Source organism: Anopheles arabiensis, chromosome 2 (assembly GCF_016920715.1).
Source record: "Anopheles arabiensis isolate DONGOLA chromosome 2, AaraD3, whole genome shotgun sequence".
NCBI lineage: Eukaryota > Metazoa > Arthropoda > Insecta > Diptera > Culicidae > Anopheles > Anopheles arabiensis.
Window position 1 is genome coordinate 26,605,051 of NC_053517.1, and position 20,485 is coordinate 26,625,535.

General features: G+C 46.0%; 1 protein-coding gene across 5 annotated transcripts in view; it reads left to right on the forward strand.

Moving 5' to 3' along the window:
- The window catches only part of LOC120893455 (dendritic arbor reduction protein 1), a 76,009-nt gene that overhangs the window by 14,672 nt on the left and 40,852 nt on the right, over window positions 1-20,485 (forward strand). For 4 of the 5 annotated variants that reach the window (XM_040295360.1, XM_040295362.1, XM_040295359.1 and 1 more), the window contains exon 4: window positions 1,764-1,880. The exons of the other annotated variant lie outside the window; for it this stretch is intronic. In XM_040295360.1, the coding sequence (XP_040151294.1) occupies window positions 1,764-1,880 (117 nt within the window). The remainder of the gene's footprint in view (window positions 1-1,763; window positions 1,881-20,485) is intronic. 5 annotated transcript variants of the gene reach the window in all.

Here is a 20,485-nt window from a genome sequence, read left to right on the forward strand (position 1 = left end):
GACCTTGCCGCCTTTTTGAGTGTGTAGAATGGCTTCGTTGGCATACGCTGCACCGAGCATGCATCCACGGGGTAGGAAAGATTGGTCTAAAGGCGCCAAAGAATGTTGCTGGTGTCGCTTAAATGTTTCAATTTGCTTTTAGGATGCTTTTGGGATGCCTGTGTTGTCTCATATTTTGTTTTTAAATGGCGAGGGCAACGCTTTTGGCTACTTAAAAGAGTTGAAAATTAGTTGCTTAATAAGGATTGATTACCGTAATATGTGTTACTTTTACTTAAATTTTAGTTCCGTCGTAGCAATCAGACGGACGCTTTTAGAAAAATTCACGTTATTTCAATATGATTTGTTGTATTATCACTGACATCTTTGATTGTCATAGCAAGGTGTATAATCATACAAATGATCGCTTAGAGAGTGTACATCACATGATATAGTATGAAGTTTTACAAATCGAACTATGATTCACTATTTTTAATCTAAATCTCATTACTTATTCCATCATTAGACATTATTCAGTATTAAGAGAAGTTTTTCTATCCGTTTGATTCAAGTATAATGCACATTTAATGTTGCTCAGGATCTTCCAGAGGATTTATGTGTGAGTGTTTTTTTACTGCTCTCGATGAAATAAAACAGACTATCAAAAAAACCCCCTATGTGCTTGAGAATCAGTGTCCCCTTAAGTGAGTATCGGACGCCATCCGGTCGGGCAGAACAGAATAAATCCATCATCCCAGCTAAGCTACGAGCGATCCCACAGGCAGCAAACAAGCTGAAAATAGCACTAAATAGAATTAGTGTTGAGTATTATTAGCGACCAAGCTTCCCTAAATGGAAAACCAACCAAATGGAGCTACACATAACAGCAGCAGCCGAGCAAACAAAATACAGACGGAACCAAACAACAACCAAAACACGTATACCAGTCCACGAGTGATCCCAGCATTTAGTCTCACTCGCTTCAACCGATAGTATTAGGGACAAGAAGAAATGATTCCGCCTGTCAAAAATAAAGCAACAGAAATGGTTTCGTTACAATACCACAAACCAAAATCTCGAAAACATCATGAAAAACCCACGCCATTCGGACGGGGGCTGCTGTATTAGGAAAAACAGGTATTTTAGCTTGAAATTTACCTCCAGCCTTAACGTAGGGACAACCGTTTGCCTCCCGTTTGATCGGTAGGATCGATTCCGAAGTTGATTTCAGAAGCGCCGAATTTGGGATTCGGCCTCACGAAACCTGGAGGCCAATGGTTCTTAATACCCGGACACACAATTCTTAATGACGTGCAAAAGAGGGAGCCGGAGAACTTTCACAGGTTCTGATTGGCTGGGAATTATATTCCTGCGGTTAGGTTACTAACCTTGCGTACAACATTAAAATCTCGAAAAGAGTTGAACGAACCCGCTGGCTCAGATCATCCGATCAGATGCCGCTTGCAAATAACGAACGCTTGCTGGGATGGAAACAAAATGAAAGAACCCTTGAAAGGCGCCATTTTTATTCTCTCGTGATTACTTCGCTTGAGCTCAGCGGTTTCCTGCTAATGTGCTTCTCCTTACCTTCCACGACCGCAAGCAGTCCCCAACTGACCAAAACTTGTACTGTAAAAAATCCGACGCAGCACGGACCAGCCCAGGCCACTTCCCGTACCCTCTGTTCCGTTGCGCTCATTCGCCTCCAGCTGAAACAGTATCGCAAACCATCAGTTTCATCACTCCAATCTCCCGTTTTCCTCTCTATCTCTCTTTTCTTCCAGGCGATTCACCCTCCAAAAGACTGCTCTTTGATTACCCGAGCCCATATTTGTATGGTAATTATCATCCGTCGCCGAGTGACGATCTGGTCGCTTTATGGTTTGGAAGTAACGGAACAGGTTAGTGCGAATCCATTACACTTTGCGGGCGCCATTTTGTTGGAATCGAACCACCCGATAATAGCACGACTTAGTTGTCTCGTTACGCGACACAGCGTGCGGTAGAGCAATTGAGCGAGGAGGGGCTGGGAGGGTGGGGTTTTTGAGACGATGGCGAATGCCACGTGTGGTTGGGTCACACTTTTGCGAAACTTTGATGAAATTTCAATCGTCCGTAATGATGTCTTAGAACTGATTTGATTAGGAGTTAATCTTGGGTCAAGCATAATGCGCCTCCATTGAATGTACTTTCTCGTAAGTAAGTTGTTTACTTAACAAATTTGACAAGTTCAAAGAACTATACCAAGAACCTCAATTCATCTGAAGAAGAACTTTTTGCATGATAGGTATGCTGTTTATAAATCTATGAAAAGAAATACGACATTAAAATGTAATTGAATCTAGTCAAGTTATCATCATATGATGTTGGCGCAGAATGTTGAATGTGGTTATATATTTATCTGAAGACGCTACGTCTTCTTTATTTTAGTGAATTTAAGTCGGTAGCAAGTGTGTCTAGCTCCTTTGGTGGTCCATTATAAAAGAGTGCTAATAGCTTTAAAGCTTTACAAGATAATGCAACAATTCAATTGTTACTCAATTTGTAAGCATTCCTGATAGCTCAAATTGAAAAAAACAATTTCAAATGTTTTCTAACAACTATTGCATACAATTTATCGAAAAACTCATTTGAAAATGTTGCCCACATTTAAGCGACGAATGTCTTCTAAGACTCTACTCGAAGCAAAATAAACACAAGATCCGGTACACCCGATCGTAATTAGCTGACACTCGCTGTCCATCCGCCAGCGAGCCATAAAAACTGTACACCTTGCCCAGTGGATGATGAATTTTCATTTGATATGCTAATTAAACGCCATCGTCAAACACCCGATACCAACCCGGCACAGACGGGTGCAATCCGCCCAGGGCCCACTGGTCCGCAATTGGCGGGACCAGGTAAGCTGAACCGTTGGACCATCACCCTTGTTGACATAGTTACCAGCAGGTTCCCGCCCGAAAAACGCAGCGACAGTTTGCCACGTATACAGTGGAGTAGCGCGCACCGTCGTGTGCACTGACTGCATAGTAAACCTGCGCAAAATGGCGCAACCGTTCCCGCCGGAACGATAAAAAGCGTCGTGTTTGAGCCACCACGACGCGCGATATTCGCGCCAAAGTGTTCTAATATTCTTGACCCGCATGCTACCATAGCGCGAGCGGTGTGCATCCCGCGTAACCGGATGCCAAAACAATCCCAGCTCCAATTACGAGCGTTTGGAGCGCATCTGCAGCGCTATATTTTACTCAAACCCATACACGCGAAAGCGATGAGACGATCGTCTCGCTGTGGCCAGCGCCAGTGGAAAGGGGAGATTTATGAATGGATAAATCTTATGCTACGACGTACGTTGTCGTCGCCAAGTCGCGCAAATGACGCGGGAAAACCGATGCAAACATGGGTCCTGGTACCGCCCGACGTTGTTGACGTTCAGCCAAGTGTCTTCCGCGCCAAGCGCCAAACTATCGAAAAAACTGGGCGCGCTACTTCCGGCCGTTTCCAGACGGCGCAACCGCAACCGTCCTGCCACTGTCCCTCGTTTGCACTGCCATAATGGCGCGTTATGTTACAGCTCGTTAGCAAGCTGTACCGGGAGCACGGCCCAGGAGCATCGGAAAGTTTTCTTGATTGCATCGAAAAGCGTACCTAAAAACATACCCGCCAATGCGTCCTCTCCTCGCTCAAGACGACGCCGGCAACGACGACGATGACGGCGAATGGCGCGAAATGATAACACGAAAAGTCGTCGTCCCATAATGAGCTTTACGGTGGGTCTGGCCCGGGTGGGTTTTGTGTTGCAAAATAGCAATTCCGACCCGTGCCGTCCGTGCGCGTTCTGCCAGTTCACTTGGGCCCCGCGGGGCTCGCCCGATGCCAAAGACTGTGAAGGAAGCGCTGCGTTGGCGTCACGGCCACAGCGTTCGTGCCATGGCTACCGCGCTTGGTTCTAATTTCGCGCCCAAACGGTAGCGTCCGGAGCGTGTCCGTCACCACGGCGTCCAGCAATGCCTTGTGTGCATCCGCGTGGATCTGTTTTGGTTTGTCGGTGCGAGGCAAAGATCGAGGTTTTATGTACGTGCTCTCTTGTTCGCCGTGCGTGGTGCGGCTGACGCGTTGCGGACGCTTTCTGCACCGGTGGAAGTAAAGCACGGAACGACACACGGTGAAACATAAAACCATTCTGTCCTGGCGGTGTTCTGGATGGGCGAGTGTCTTAAGGTGCTTTCGCTCGCCCGTGCAAGATTTCTGTTTGGGCGATTCCGGTTTCGTCAAGCAAAAGTGTACACAATTTGATCCGTCTCGCGTGACATAGGACAAAGGTGGAGCTTTGGCGGTGTGTTTACGGAATTGTTTGTTGTGGTTGGTGCGCTTTCGTGGAAAGCTTTGATTGAATGTTTGAATTTTTCTCTTTAAGTCTGTTACGTTTGTTTCTTTCGCCTCTTACAACAAACGGCAACAGAATGATTCATTCTCGGCATAAAAGCCCAATAAAACAATACTATGTTCCAACGGGCCAAAAGTCGCTACAATTCATGACGAGCCGCTATAAGCCTCGCTTGAAACTGATGCCCATTTTATGAATGAAATAATAAACCAATAGGCTGACTTTATTGGCCCGGACGAGTGAATGATAATGATCATGTCTTATTAAAAATTCAACGTTTCATTTTGGAACCAGAGCCACGATCCGATGGGAATCGAAATGAATAATTCCTTCGCTCAAGTTTAGCACATCATCATCATCATCATCATGATTGTCGTCGTCGTCGCTGGCTTCGCTGGGCTGCGTTGGGCTTAATCTTTCGTGGTAGAAACAATCAAACTGAAACAAATGGATGAAATCTTAGCCGCATTGATTTATGCACATATTGCACACGATCGGGGCGCGGCAATATTTTGGGACGGTTTTGTCTGACAGTTTTCCCACAGTTTGACGCCAGCTGACCTAGCTGGAAAGGAATTTGTTGGAGATTTTTTAGCTCTAAACATAAACATTTCTTTTCAATTTATTGCATTTGCTACACCTGTACGGATTTTCATTCTTACTCGACAACTTCAACTGTTATACCGTTTGTACCAGTCTTAGTCTTACCGTCATGAGACTGAGAAACTAAACCAGCTTCCCAGCGCAACGGATGTGTTCGGGCAGTGAGATCAAACTGGCAGAGATTATGCTTGAGCCATGAGACGAAGAAGAGTAAGAAGAAGCGCCACAGTATCAAGCGGATTATCTATTCCGATTTTCGAAGCCGACATCGAACAAATTTGAAGGCAAATGTCAACGACCATAAATTAAAATGGGAATAAATTTTCTCCTCCACCGCACACACTGACGACGCAGGCCTACGAGCTGCTTTCAGTTCCATTCGCACACCAGCGGTGGTGGCTAGTTTTCTTCCAACGCGAGCGCTATTTGCCTCCCCGCTTCCCATAAAGCGCGCAAGCTAACGTGTGTTAGATGCTGTAAATTGTATGCAGCGCAGCAAAATCTAACAATAATCGCACATTCCCAGTACTTGGCAAGCTTAGTTCTGGGTAATCTGTCTGCTTTCAGCTTAGCCACACAAGATGAGCCCAAATTTTGGGAAAAATTATTAACGCTACGCGGGGAAAATGTAACACAACAGAACAGATGCAACGCGAGTGAAATCTGCTCGCGCGAGAAGAAAGTGACAGCGATCCAGCGATTCCCGCGGCGAGCCAAACGAAACCGAGCGTCAGAAAAGATGAGCCTTTGAGCGCTAAGGTCTTGCGTTCCCGTCCCCTTAACGTTTGTTGCCTCATTAATGCCGTACCGGTCCGTTCGCTGCTTTATTTTCGCTGTCATCTTTAGTCGTTGTTATTCCATGTTATTCGCGTTACATATTCAGACACGTTTCTTCCGGCTATGGCAAGCAAGACAAAACAATCCCCATACCAACCCCTCCGGCATTCCTGCAACAGCGACGCATTGAAACCAAATTTGTCCCAAAATCTAGCTGCCCTCGGGTGCGTAGGTTTTTAGTCTCTATAAATGTGTCCAATGTTTCATCATTACAAGGATTTTTACAAACTCGCATATAAGTCACAAATCCGACCATTCCGCTTAAGTGGATCATATTATTCATCTCTCCAAATATGGAGCATTGTGGCGATCTGCCGAAACGGTCGTACCCACCACCCCTTTTTTCCTGTTGCTGTACCACACATCTTGCTTAACTTGCTGCCCCGAACGGGGACGGGTAAAAACCGAAATTATCAGCTCCACTTTTATTGCACAAACATTTTAGCCTTACGTTTTTCATCAACCGTCAAGTTACAGAGATGTAGAGAGTGAGAGAGCGGGCTTTGATGCGGGAAGGAAACACTCCTAAAGTGTCAAAACTTTATGCGATCGACATTTTTATGATGGATCGTAAAAGTGATCCTCACGTGATGATAAGCATCGATCGATGCTAAGGACAATCACACATTAAATAGCGTTTCCAGGGAAGTTTTAGCATAAAAGGAAACTAAAACACAAATCTTTTCCGCATTTTTAGTTCTTCGATGTGTCTTACTTTAATTCGTATGAAAAAAAATCAAAACAGTTTTATTAACGAAAACAATCTCCTCTGTATAAAGCCAAACATTCTGTTCTGCTGTTTGAAAGCATAAAACAATCGCATACACATATCGGTGCGTGGTTCATCGTGCACAGCATCCGACGACCGACGGGGTATGGCGCATGGCACTGCAGGTCGTAAAGCAGGAAACTACGTATTAGTCGCATTATAAAACCGATAAAGTCCTCTAGATTATGCTAATGATACATTATGTTTATGGGCGGCTGATTGAAAAACTAAACAAAGCGAGAGGGATTGTTTCTTTTATAGATTAATTATCCACGTCGTTGAGGCTGCGCAGGCGAACACCGTCAAAGACAGCGGTAAGAGGTTTATGGCACCAGAGCGTGCGTACACTCGCAATGTGCGTACAAACTTGTGAGCCCGAAGTGCTCACACTTGACTAATGAAGATGACTGGTCTTTAGGCTCCAAGTGCTGCTTTTTTCTACATTTCCACTGGGTCGACTGGCCGACGGTGGCATGATTTCATACCTAGCAAGCAGGATTGCTTTGAAGAGGGACTCATTTGAATGAGGATGTGGTTAAAATCAGAAGATTGTTTTACAACTCTTCGCTTTCGGTTGCAGCGCGTGACATCATTCGTACAGGCTTTCGAGAGCGATGTTGCGAAAGTCCCACCATTTGCGCGCAGTTTCAAGATAACGAAGATTTTTAGCTATCTTGGTTATAAATTTCCCCACTATTGATTTTGGCTCAGATGCGCTATTTCAATCGATATCATCTTTATATTAAATCTTATATCTATTTAGGCATAAAAATAGATAAATTACTCAGTGCAAAACTACACATATAAAAACCATTCACAGCTGCATGTTTTCATTTATCACACAGCCATATATTTTCATTTATCCAACAAATAGAACGCCTCACAGCAGAATGTAGTTTTTGAAGCGGTTCAATAAATTAGAATACATTTATCCTACGCTTGCTTACACAAATGTTTCAATAAACTGAGCAGAAAGAGGAAGCAATTAAATTACACCTTTGCTCTCGATGCATGTCCTGCACGAGCTCTTGTTTCGTAAGCAATAACAAACAAATATCACTTTTTCAAAACAAACCGTATAGTCACATCGGTTACCATACTCTCCGGCAACAATTTATTTAAATACGCTACAAATCTTACATTTATACGGTGCATACGGTGTAGTGCGCTGGTTCAGGTAAAGAGAGGCACCTATAGGGGAAACATTTTAATTTTGATTCAATTAATTTCAATACAAAACCACCATATACGCTGGCAGAATACGCGCGACTCAGCGCCGAGCGTAAGGTTATCTGAAATGAGGAAAGGAAGGGGGATATTAATTTCCGATCATTCGATCGGTCAGATAGCTACGACTGTTGGCGGTCGTGTAAGTACACATGTTTTATTTCTCCTTTTTGTCTGTCGTTGGTCTCGGGCCCCTAGACTCACCCCGGGGATGCATGAATGCAAACGCGCGGCTGTATCGGTTGCGATGGCACTGCTCGATCGGTGCAATCCGATACGTACGCAAGGGATTAACTTTAGTCATATTGCAAATCTCATTAAAACTGCATCACTACACGAGCGTGTGGTTTGTTTTTTGCCCTGCCTTATGCCTTTCATTCAAGTTCAATTCAACGTTAAAAGGTGGAATCGTGACCCATTTAAAATACGTTTTAAAGCGCAAAAAGTTGATGTATGAATTGTTGAGCTTTTTAAGTAGTTTTGATGTTGTAGAATGCTGTCCATTGCTTTATTTTTGTTTTATGCGAAGAAAATGAAGAGGTTAATTACAAAACTAAACCAAGAACAAAGATTAAATAGAACATTGAACTGTATTATGGCGATTTATCGTTAAATTAAACAGTTTCCAATGTGAATAGCATTATTCAACACGTGCAAGATGTTCTTCAACAGCTGTCATGTTTCAATAAAAAATACGATAATTTTAAACAGCAATATTGAGTGTAGAAACTCATAAATAATATTAAATTAATTTAACATCGTGGCGTTTCTCTAACAAATATGCTTTGCAACAAATAAAATTAATTTAATAAATTAAATTAATTTTTCCTCCACCAAAACCAATGCATGTCAAAATAAAAACTATGAATAGGCCTAGCCTGGCATAGAATCAACCATCAGCGTACATTTTGACTTAAAAAACAGCATCTAAATTATAGTTAGACGACATATTTTGCTCTTTTCTCAGGCACGCTATCCGCGCTGCTCTTCTACGTTACGTAAACTTCTGTCGTCCACAAATCAAACCAACCGTTGATCGCTAGCATCCGATTGATTCGGGTTCGACCGGAAATGCGTGGGCTTTGTCATTTAACGTCACCCGTGCCGTGGTAGCACCAACGGTCGAAAACAAGCTAAAAGCTTCCGACCCTGCCAAGATGCAAACTGTTGTTTCCTACCACGATCAGCATCAAACACAGACAACAACAAACACGAACCTCTATGCGTAGGCAGGGGACCTCGATTGTTTGAAGGGACGCCGCCATTGTTGCGCCACGCGCCCATACACCCTTGGAAGCTGTAGTTCAATCGAACGGAGCGACCTGCAACACATTGGCCCGCGGAGCGTTCGCATTGAGCAATCGCGAGTGAAAATGGTTGCCTTTTATTTTCCCACAAAACTGTTGCCATTTCTTCTGTTGCCTACTCGGTTGCCTGCCCGGCAGCAAAAAGCAAATGGCTGCCATGGCCCCCAGATCAGCACCGATGGCTAAAGGCACGCGTCTGCCCGACGCCAGCGACCGGATTCACCGGACGCGAAAAAAGCATCATCCGCCCGCGCAAACTTTGTCAACGTGGTTCCGAAAGTGGTTCCGTCCAAAAACAGCGATCCGCTCGGATCATCCGGACCATTTTCGGCAGCGGTTGAACTTCTTTCCCAAATTACTTGAAACACACTGGAGAGCACTGATGTGTTTCGCTTGCCCGGCCAGAATGGCAGAAACCTCTTTGGAAAACGGCCGCGAAAACGCGTTATGACGGCCATAACATGTTTCGTCATCACGGCATTCATGCGTCCAAATGTGGTTGTTTTTTTCAACAAAACAGGAATGTAAAGTTTATTGTTTCGCTTTTGTTTGCAAATTTTATTTTGCGCTTAAGCGGACACATAATTGCGCGCGAGTTTAGCGAGATGGATTGTTTGCAGCTAAATTTAATTGTGAAGTTTAAATTCAATTCAGAATTCAGTAAGGACATTCATGTTGAAATAACATATAGCTTTTATATTGAGATGAAATGTGTATACAAAATTCATATTAAATAGCCCAAGGACTTCAGTTTATCTATTTCCGTATAGTATTTGTACATACATTTACTGTAAGTATATGCTACAGCAAAGTGTTTTTTTTTTTATTTTAGCTGTTGCCTCATTCGGAGAACTAACAAAATTTATGTAATTTGTGATACATGTTTACATGTATAGTATTTGTACATACATTTACTGTAAGTATATGCTACAGCAAAGTGTTTTTTTTTTATTTTAGCTGTTGCCTCATTCGGAGAACTAACAAAATTTATGTAATTTGTGATACATGTTTTCCATTCGTATTAGCAATGTCCATAAATTGTAGTCAAGCGTTTCAAACGCCACATTAGTCACCAACAAATCAACCAACACATCATACCTAAAGAAACTTAAGCACGAATTGAAAATCCTTTCAGTTCAACGTCAAACAACAAACGTTTTTATCGCAAAGAAATTAACTATCGAAGCGATTATCGTGCGAGTAGTTTCATTCAATTTAATAATGCAGATAAAAATGTCAAGCCAAATGTCTTCATATCTTGCACCCATCAATAGGATCGATCGGATTACTTCCACGATTAATTATTCCCACACGCTCATTTGCAATTGAATGCTGCAAAGCACTGGCCCCTGCCCATAGCCTGCACTCGTTAAGAATGGTTGACAAATGAAGGCCTCTCACCAATCGCCTTTACCAGTACCTGGACCCTTAACAGGTCTACCGTCAACTTCCTTCATTAGTGTGTGCGAACGCTTAGGCGAAGATTTATTATTCCATTGCTCAATCGCGGTTTCGGGGCGCGCGCACACCATACACGGTTGCCCGGCCGAACCAGTCCCCAGCACTGCCGCTCCGTGCAAATGAGTGTGCAATGCACTAAGATTTCTGCCAGTACGGCAATGCGCTTGTTCTTGTTCCGTCTAAGTCGAACCTAAGCGACCGGGCCATTAATAAATTGCCATTGGGTTTTAGTAAAAGCCTCCGAGTGAGCCGAGTTTGCCCGCGTGACAGTTTGGAAAATTTGCTGCGTAGGCGTAGCTCGGAAGCCAAGGACACGGTGTCGGGAGTTCGGTGTTGGTTCGAATGGCGTAGCAAACAGGTAAACGCACACACACACACACACGTTCACGTTCATTGATTAAATTTCCGTTGGGTTGCAACGTCAAGCGTCAGGTGGGTCCATCAATCGGCCCTAAAACAAGCCCTTCATGGCGCCCGTGTGTATTTATCCGTTGCGCGTTCGCTGGTAGGCGTCACATTAAGGTCTCACTTCGGTTGGCTGGCAAACCCTTTACGCATCGCCCACACACTGCGGACCATCGGACGCGCCACGATTTTATGAATGAACCCACCAATACGCAACATTATGCGCTGCGTAAGGTTGCGTAACACCACGCCTCACCCTTCTGCCCGTTAATGGGACAAACTGTTGGGGGGAGGGGGAGTGGGTGATAGGCACGTGAAGCCTCGACCTCCCTCCATCAGTCACCGCATCAATCGGTGGACATCGGAGCCACGCAGTCAATGAAACCGAACGCCACGAGCCACGGTGCCTCATTTGCATCATCAACCCATCGAGCCGGACCGTGTGCCGTAGCTCGTCGAGTCGTTCGCTTTATGAATGAAACGGCGGGCTCGTCCGTCAGGCTGTCTGGTGGACAAGGATTTAAGTGTCCGGCCGCGTCGCACTGGCCGCTGTTTTGTCGTCGGGCTGCCACCAGCACTGTCGGCCTGCCAGCTTGCAGCAGCGTCTTAAGACGAAACTGTACCATTTGAGCGCTCAAATCTGCATACGCCTGGGTGCAGGGGACCCGAAAGCCACGCTTCGAAACAACCACGTTCACCTTCGGACCTCGTTGCAGTGAGCGCAACGAAAGCGCAACACTACGCTGCGCGGGGATTGGGAGCTTGCCCGTGTACGGCAGGGACAGGAAATTCAGGGCATCGGAGTAACAGCTAGCTCTGATCCGTCCCTCGTTACAGTGCAGCTTTGTCGCAAAACCCTTTGACCGAGCTCGCACCCACGCTTCCGACCGCCAGCTTGAAGGTCTTGCCAGAGCCCTACACATATTGAAGCGTGTCACCTTTTGAAAGCTTGGGGCTCCCTACCAATCGGAGGTCCTCAGTCGCTCGGCCTGCCTAATACCAATGAAATCGCACTGGCGATGGGGATTTCATTTGTCCCCGCGCGCTCCTGATCCGCCAACCGATTAAGGTACCGTTGTATAATTTATTAAATCACCTCTCACCTCTCCTCCACCTGCAGCATCCTTACGCTGCACCGCCAGGTTCCGGGCACTACACTGCCTGGTTGCATCGTTAGACCACCTACGTACCACCCTCCAGCCTCATGAATAGACACACAGTTTGCCAGTGAAGCTGGGCTGATTTTCATTCATGAAAAATATTCATTCATCAGTATCAAATCTTCGATCGTTGTCGGAGTGCGCAGCACGGAAATGAGATGCGGACCGCTGCGCGACAACAAATGGCAGTCCTGCACCGTATGGGCCCGGACCCTGGTTTGTGCCCGCTGCACCGGCATTTTTATTGTCCGCCCGCCGCGCTCGCTGCTGAATGAAATGTATTCAAATTCAACTTTTAAGATAGAGGAAGGCGACGACGACGACGAGGACGGTTTCACGTTTCTAAAGTTTGGCTTTCGCGTCCATAAAACACACTGCTAGGGGACTGATTCGAAGGGTAGTTGGAGTGGGAAAGGGTATGAAAGTAATAGTTCGCTAGATCAGCATTTGCTGTTTGAAAATTAAACTGCTTGGAGAGCGGCTTGTTGGGCCGTATCGCTGCGACTACGATCAAGCATTGAAAAGGTCATATGATAGGATTCTACCAACGTTGACAGGCTGTTGAAAGTATAGAATATTGATATAGTACATTATCATTAATCTTAACGTTACAATGTAATAAAAAGAATGTTCGCTATTTGATATGTTAAATCGTAAGAATCTTTATCGAATATCATACAACCTATCATGCACAAATTCCTAAACTACTAAATTATCAAGCCTCCCAAGTCTGAGATTTTTACAACTTTTGAATATTGAACAGGATTTAAGTCTTATTTACGTTGTCTGCACTGATTAGTTCTACCACCACGATTACAAAGCTTCCAAATTAACGTGCTTATTCACGTATCCAAATCAACGTGCAGAGATCCGGGGCCTCTAGGGAGCTACAGGTCCAGCCCGGTCGTGCTAGGCACGGCTCGGTTAGGCCACCATCACCCAGCTTACCCTAAATGGACCGATCGTTTGTCAAATCCGCCCTGCCCAAGTACTGAAAACTGAAAACACCTCCGCAAAGTATCGATCACGATCATCAGTTTCCCATTACGTACGTTACTGTACGGGACCAACGAGTGGTGGAGAGAATGGTGATGATGATGGTGATGATTTCCTCATAACCTGATTCAACCGAGCACCGGAAATGGATGCCGTCATCTCCAGGCAGAGCTAACGGCAATGTTTGCTTCAACTATGTTAGGTTTTGGGAAACAGAACATAGTAGAGAGATTAAAAGCTGTCTAATTGAAGAGGAGTTGACACTAAACCTATTCTTTGCTTTTTCTGTACTTGGCTATATTTTGTACTTGTCTTCATTTTTATATGTTTTCAGAATGCTACAGATTTGCTTAATAATGTTCTTTCTTGGTACAGAATACAGCATCGATCCTGCTTTTTAATGTCTCCTTTTTAAATACTGAAAAGTAAATAACGTCTCTTTCGACAACTCCGTCCCACCTGTCCTGTAGCGCTAATGTTTTAATTACCGTTCACGTATTCAAAACGTGGCGCAACAGATTGACACTGTTGGTGACCCCGAACGTGGATGGTTTCGCTCTCGCCTCCCCTTCTTTACACAAACCAGTGGAAGGATTAAGTCGCGGCCAAACGCGGTACGACAAAATCGCTCCATTGGCTCACCGATATACCAATTCCAAGCGCCATCTACTGTTGCTCCTACGCACCACTTACCAGGCTGCTCTTCGTGCGTGCCCGCCACACTACCAAGCGCCCGTACACTCCCGTATATTGGCAGCACCTGGTTTAGTCCTCCGGTTGCGGAACTCAGGGAGCCACTCAGCGAGATGGGCTTATGGTTGTATTTGTGCCTTGCTGCGTGCGCCTGCGTACGTGTCCGGTGCCACAGTGTGCCTGTGATGGTGCCAGTGCTTGACAAATGCGCGTGTAGGTGTACACGTGTCTAGTTGTTTGTGAGCTTGAGAGCTTTTCTTGCCCGATGCGACCTGTTTACTACAACCATTGACGACGGCGGCGATGGAGCGAACCAAGCGGAGAGGTAAGGTACCGCGGGTGGAGTGGCTGGGAAGGGGAAGGGTAGCATGGGAGGGTTGGGTTTCATTCACAAATTCACCGAGCGCCGTCCGTCGTCTCCACCATGTCCCTCACTCGTGTTCCGGCGCACTGGAACTGGTGGTGTTCAGGCAGTCTTCCGCCTACACGGAACGGAACAAACGAGCGCCAGGTTTGGTGGTACTCGGGCAGTACGGGTGGCACCGCCGAGCATGGCTGTGGCGAGATGAAGTTGTACTAATGTTAGTCTATCGGAGTGAGTTAGAAGCAGCTTCGGAGCTGAATGGAGTGTGGAGCAAGCGAGACCAAAATCGCTAGGTGTTTATGAATGAAACCCACCGCCATCGAGGCAGCTTGCGAAGGATGGTGGCTTTCGCCGGAACGAGCCAGCGTTCGTGCTGGGCTTGCTGTTCCACCCAGCCTGCTGTGTGTTTGTGTTGCTAGATGCTGTTAGGTTGCTTGTGAAATAAATAATAAAAAAATACACACACATTCACAAACACATTTAAAAGTGAGGTTTCGTGCGTGGGATGACCGGATCTAAGCGCAGCGTTAGAAACGGAACAGCAGTACCAACAGTGATGCTGAGGAGGTTTATTAAATTGACGAGAAACAATCTCGATGGCGTCTAAACTTGCGACAGGCTTGTTGGTTTGGCGGGAACAACGGGGGAAACAGAAAAACACCGGGAGCCATTGTGGATGGACCGAAAGCCCATCCAGCACGCACTTGAAACGTAGGACGTGAGCCATCGCCAACCGATCCGAATGACAGCTAGTTGATTGTCTTTTCTCTCAGCGTCTACGAGTCACCTTGTAAATTGGATAGATTTCCAATGAAAAAGGGAAAAGAACATCTCCAACCAACTAAACGCAAAAACAACGCCAGACCTCTGCACCTTAACATTAAACGTACACCCCGTGCTGGACTATCAGCACCAGAAGCACTTTAAGGTCACAGGGCACCGAATGGCTGAGAATCGCGGCAAGTCCTGCGGTGTCGCTTTGATGTAGCTTTCCGTTCGTAGCACAAATCCTGTGCACCGACAGTTTGATGTTACCCCAACCCCACGGTCTCGGCTAGGGAGATGAGTTCGTGGAAAACTGTGCCAAGGCAAGAGCTTTCCGTACTTTGACCTTTGTTTGACAGGCAGCCGGGGCACGATGGAACTACCGCAGCAGATTGAGGCGGATGTTTGAATTGAAATTTATCATCATTTTCCGGACGTCCAGAAGGCTTCTCGGTGGAGACGCTGAGGTGAAGTAGCGGAAATTCAGTAGGCCATTCAAGCTATTTAACTTCTGCATCTTTCTGCTGGCCTCACCGTCAACAACATTACACCCACAAGAGTTTCCCGAACACATCGACCCACCATCCGGGAGGGCGTATGTTCTGCTGGTAGAAATGATTATCCTCCTGCAGCATTGTGTACCGCATAAAGAGCTCTAAAACGGAAATCCCCTCGGTGATAATATTTTACCTGTGCGCATAATTTCCCTACAACCTTGCAAAGCCAAGCCCCGCACAAGTTTATGCGTGCGTGGGTGGACAAAAAGCTTCCGAAAAATCGGTGGACTATAGGCAGAAAAACACTGCTTCATTGGCACAGTGCAGTAGTCTCTGGTTCATGTAAACAGTGTGCCATGCCCGCTAGTAGTCAGCTGGGGGTTTGTTTTAATTATCGTTTCGATCCCCACGCAAAATGAGATTTCATTCACAACTTTATTCTAATCACGCCTCCCCAAACTAGTTCCCATAGGGGAGGGGGGAAGGTATATTAGCTTCATCAACATCACAGATCTGATGCGAAACAGGCTTGGTCGGCGATTCCAACATCAAATATGCTGCGTAGGTCGATCAAATGAAGGTCCTCTTCATTCAAAGCTCGAGCCTCCCAGAAAGCTACTACTCGAATGATGCAGAAACTCTCCAATAGATGTCCATTTTCCAATTTATGCACATTTAGATAAGTGAACTAAACTCCGGACATGTTTGCTGGTAAGGTTTTTTTTACCGATGGGGATTACTTAGTTGTTTCAGAGTAGTTGAACTAATAATTATCAGAACGCTTCATGTTTATTAAAAATATAAAGTGTCTATATATATTAAAAGTGTCTCAATAGTTTTAGAAATGGTCGAAAAAAGCAGATCAGCACATTGAGCAATACAACTGTGCAATGAGCAAAATGGCTCCACGCAGCGCCTGACGGTTATGTGAATCCGTACAACGAGACTCATTTAGTGCAATGCTTGAAAAAAGAAAACCGATTGCTTTGAAGCTAAACAGTGCCATTAGCAATTCATTAATGAACTGATTTAATGTGCATTAGCTAAGCGTTGCCTTTTGCAGTGATCATGTTACACTAACATGTACTTCAAGAGCCAGCTATCCTTGACAGTGGAACGAAAAAACTTATTTCGCATGGATGCTGTCAATGAGGGCATTATTTTTTAGCGACGTGCTTGCCAGCCCTCGTCAGATGGTGGACACTTTCTCAAGTGAAAATTAAAAAAAATCTTTGCCAAACCCAACCGGCGAGTGCAGTTTTGCTCCATACCTGTAACATATGGTACAGCTCAATGCAACAAATGTTGCTAGACCCCGTTACTGCTAATAAACTTTTGCCACGGATCAATCGTAACCGTTGTGCATACATACGTGCAAGAAAAGTGCATAAAACTCGGCCATCGTTTGTATCGCGTTTTTTTCTTCTTCTTCTTTCGATCAGCGTGTTCCATCGTACGCAATCGTTGCAGCTATTTTATGCGTTACAGTACCTTGGCAAGTGCACCGAGTCGTATGGCCATGCTAATGAAGTATAAATTACACTGTCCGCAAGGTGATGCCCTCAAAACTCACGTTTCATAGTTTGTCGTAAAGAACTATTTATGTAAGATAGTTAAACTAGCAGTCGTTTTGCTTTGGTTCAACTTCTTAAACTGCAGTAAAATTGAGCTATTGCCGACGAAACGTTCCGCTTTCGTTCTGTGTCTGCATGTGTCTCCTTTCGATTTCAGCTGCATGCCTTCCCAAAGCGCTCAAACATTCCAACCCGCCAGCCAGCCCAGTTGCATCAGCTGCCTTGTTTTTTTGTTTGAGTTGCGCGTATCACAAACCGAAGTGATACTTGACACTAATGGCACGGCTCGCAAGTCGATTACTGCCCCGGTTCCGCGTACCCTCAACAGGTTCGCTGGCTCGGGCTGAGTGAGAACTAATTTTTGTGTAACTGATTTCACTGCGCACACTTTCTCGCACTGTGTCACCTGCTGTCTCCCGCATTATTCTTTATCGCCTCCAAACAACACCTGAGCCGCGTATCATTCCCAAACCAGTTCGGTGTGTCATGGGCCCGTCCGCTGGCCACTAAACGGCGCAAATTATCTTAAGCGGCTGCGTCACGAGCCCGAAGCGCAGAGCGCAGAGAAAGGACGCCTGGGCGCACATGTGCAAACACACATTTGAATAATTAAAACGCCACCTTGTGCTCTCTCCTTTCCCTTCCCCCTGCCAGCGTCAAAAGTGAATGGCCAGAAGAAGCGACGCTGAAGGTTGAAACACATAAGCTAGATATGACAAATACCGTTGACGACCAATACACCAGCACCAGCCATTCGCGAACGGTTTTATCGGGCGGTTAAGCGCAACTCCACGATCTTTTTTGGTGGAGGGGAAGGAAGCGCACCGAATGTTGGCATTTTAATGCATCTCGGAACCTTAGTGGAAGCGTGGGGCGGGGGGGTAACCTTCAGCCGAGAGTTTGTTTTGGCCTTCCATAGCAGCTTGAGACGTGAGGTCCGATTAGGTTCGGCGGTCCACCAAAAAGGGGAATCGAAACCAACCGAAAGAAAATCAAACTCCTCCGAGGCCACTAACGTGGCAAACTGCTTAATTCCAATCCTTGCGTGCACAGCGAGCTTGATAAGAACGGCACGACTAATGGCACGACAACCGAGCCGCAGTGCCGTTTTGGCTGTGACTATTCGATCGATTTCTACCCAACGAACCCATACGCTGGTCGGTGGAATTGAAAGCGAAAGCCTGTGAAGTTGCTGATCCACACCGGTTGCCGGAATTATTAGGTCGTTAGCGGTACAGCTGCATCTGTCTGTACCTTGATATCGCCGGCTTAGGCTGCGATACGAGCGGTATGAATCGTCGAGCTTTTAAATCATCCTCACTAATGCTTGCCACCGGTTGACGTTTAGCCTGAAAGACCTGAGAGCCAGTAGGTTTCCCTCCCGACGGCGGTATAATGAGCTATTAGTGGCTGATCGAATGGCAACAATCAACGACTCAATCAAGTGCCGGGAGAGGCCCAAGCAAAACTGTTTGACCGATAGTTCATTTTATGCCTTTCAAAATTCTTCTTTTTAATAAATAACAATCATTAAAAACATTTTTCCCTTTTCATAGTTTCTATGAATCAATAATCTCCCTCAAGCAGTTAGTTATACGCTGAATTGAACTGGACAAACCCATCTGTTCAATTGTGACATATCTACGATCGTTTGAGCATGATTCTAGACGAGTGGACACAACCTGACCATTGAAGCTCGAGCTTCCCTTTCCCTTGGGCTATCCGGTTCTATCCGATTTTGCGACTCACTGTCCATTGCCTGTTTTCGTTCAACGTTCTGATCGTTTAATCTTCGAATGACAATTAATTATGATTAATGAAGTGCCCGGTGAACGGGGTTGTGGCCCTAAGCTCCAAGGTTTGTGTGAGCAGCAATAGAGAGTCGTACCTCCGGTGCTTCGGCGTATTGAATGCTTGATTTTTAACTGTATCATTCTAGAACCATTTCAAGCAGAACGCTAGTACGCTGCGTTGAAATGGTTACGATGCGTTCGTCCCCGTTCTGCCCAGGGCAGCCGTCGATCATTTCCCAAAGCACACACATGCGCCGGCCGTTAATTAATGCTCGAAGTAGTGCGCTCGTAGGATCTCGATTTCTTTTTACGATTCAGCAGTAATGATGGTGTCAGTGAAAAGGCGGGCCTCCAGCGTGTCAACTTTGTGCCATAGTGATATAATTGCATCCAGTCTAGGCCGGTTCGCTTCCGACAGATCGCTACCTTTTTATTTCCAAATCTAGTTCCCTTCCCAGCTGGGGGTGAACGAGGGATTGGCTGCCCATTTGCCCAATATGTGCATACTGTATCACAGTCGAGCTAATGTGATCCCAGGACAGCTCATCTGTTGTTCTAACTGCCAGTGGATTAATTAGTCATCCATAAGACGTGCTGGCACCCGAGCAGGCAACGCGCCGCTGACATCCATCCAAGCAAACAAAAACAGGGTGCGCATCTTTGGGAATGTTCAGGCGCAACGCCCCACGTCAGGCCTAAGAGATCGGAACGGTGTTGGATCGGTGAGAAAATGGGGACAATCTTTCACAAGTACTGCCGCCCTCGACAACTCTCCTGAACATAAGACCAAGGAAGTGAGGGTGGGAGAAAGACGCAGATTACATGCTGGCAGAGTCCATAAACAGAAGTCTCCAAATGCAGCTGAGCAGCGCACCGGCCATAAATCACAAAGCACCAGCACCGGATGGTTCCGGTACGGAGGGTACGCAACACGTTACCTGCAAAATTGTGTGTATTGGGATCACTGCATGGGCCAGCCGACTTTGCAAAACGGCTCTCTCGCAGATTCATGGCGCACGGGCTGACAATTTCTAAACAAGATGCATCTTGCCGGTAGCTATAGCTAGAGCTATCGATTCCACACTGCTGCACCCTGCCTGCTGCTCCTCTGCTCTGCGTTCCAGCTAATCCGGTGAAAACTGGGCAATAGTAAAAGTAGCGTTCGCTGCATTCGCCGGTGCCCGAAAAACGGAGCGCACCCATGCACGACCAGCGCAAATGACCGCTGGTTAATGACAAGCTGTTTGTCCTGTCACCCTGTTCGGTCGGCGCCGTCGCATACATCCCAAGCCGAAGGGGCACATCGAAAACATCACTTCGAGTAAAAATGGCCGATGGCTGCTGTTTAATGCTCTTTTTTATGCCTCCGTGCGTACTGCGCAAACCTTTCCCAGCACGGCAGTGTTTGTGCTTATCTTACACGGTCGCAGTGCGTCTCAGAATGTTTCTAACGTCCTCGGGGACGGGGGAGTAGCCATTAAAATAAATTCAACCATCCATCGTGTGGCAGCGACAGCAAGGACAACGGCTGCGTAAGCCGTTTCGCTGACAAATCGGGCTGGGGTCAAAATTTATGATCATTGGCACGCGTGCTATTAGCGAAAAGGGAGTCGGCCGGCCCATGCGGCACCGGTGTACGCGTGTCACTGCAATAGATATCGTCTACAG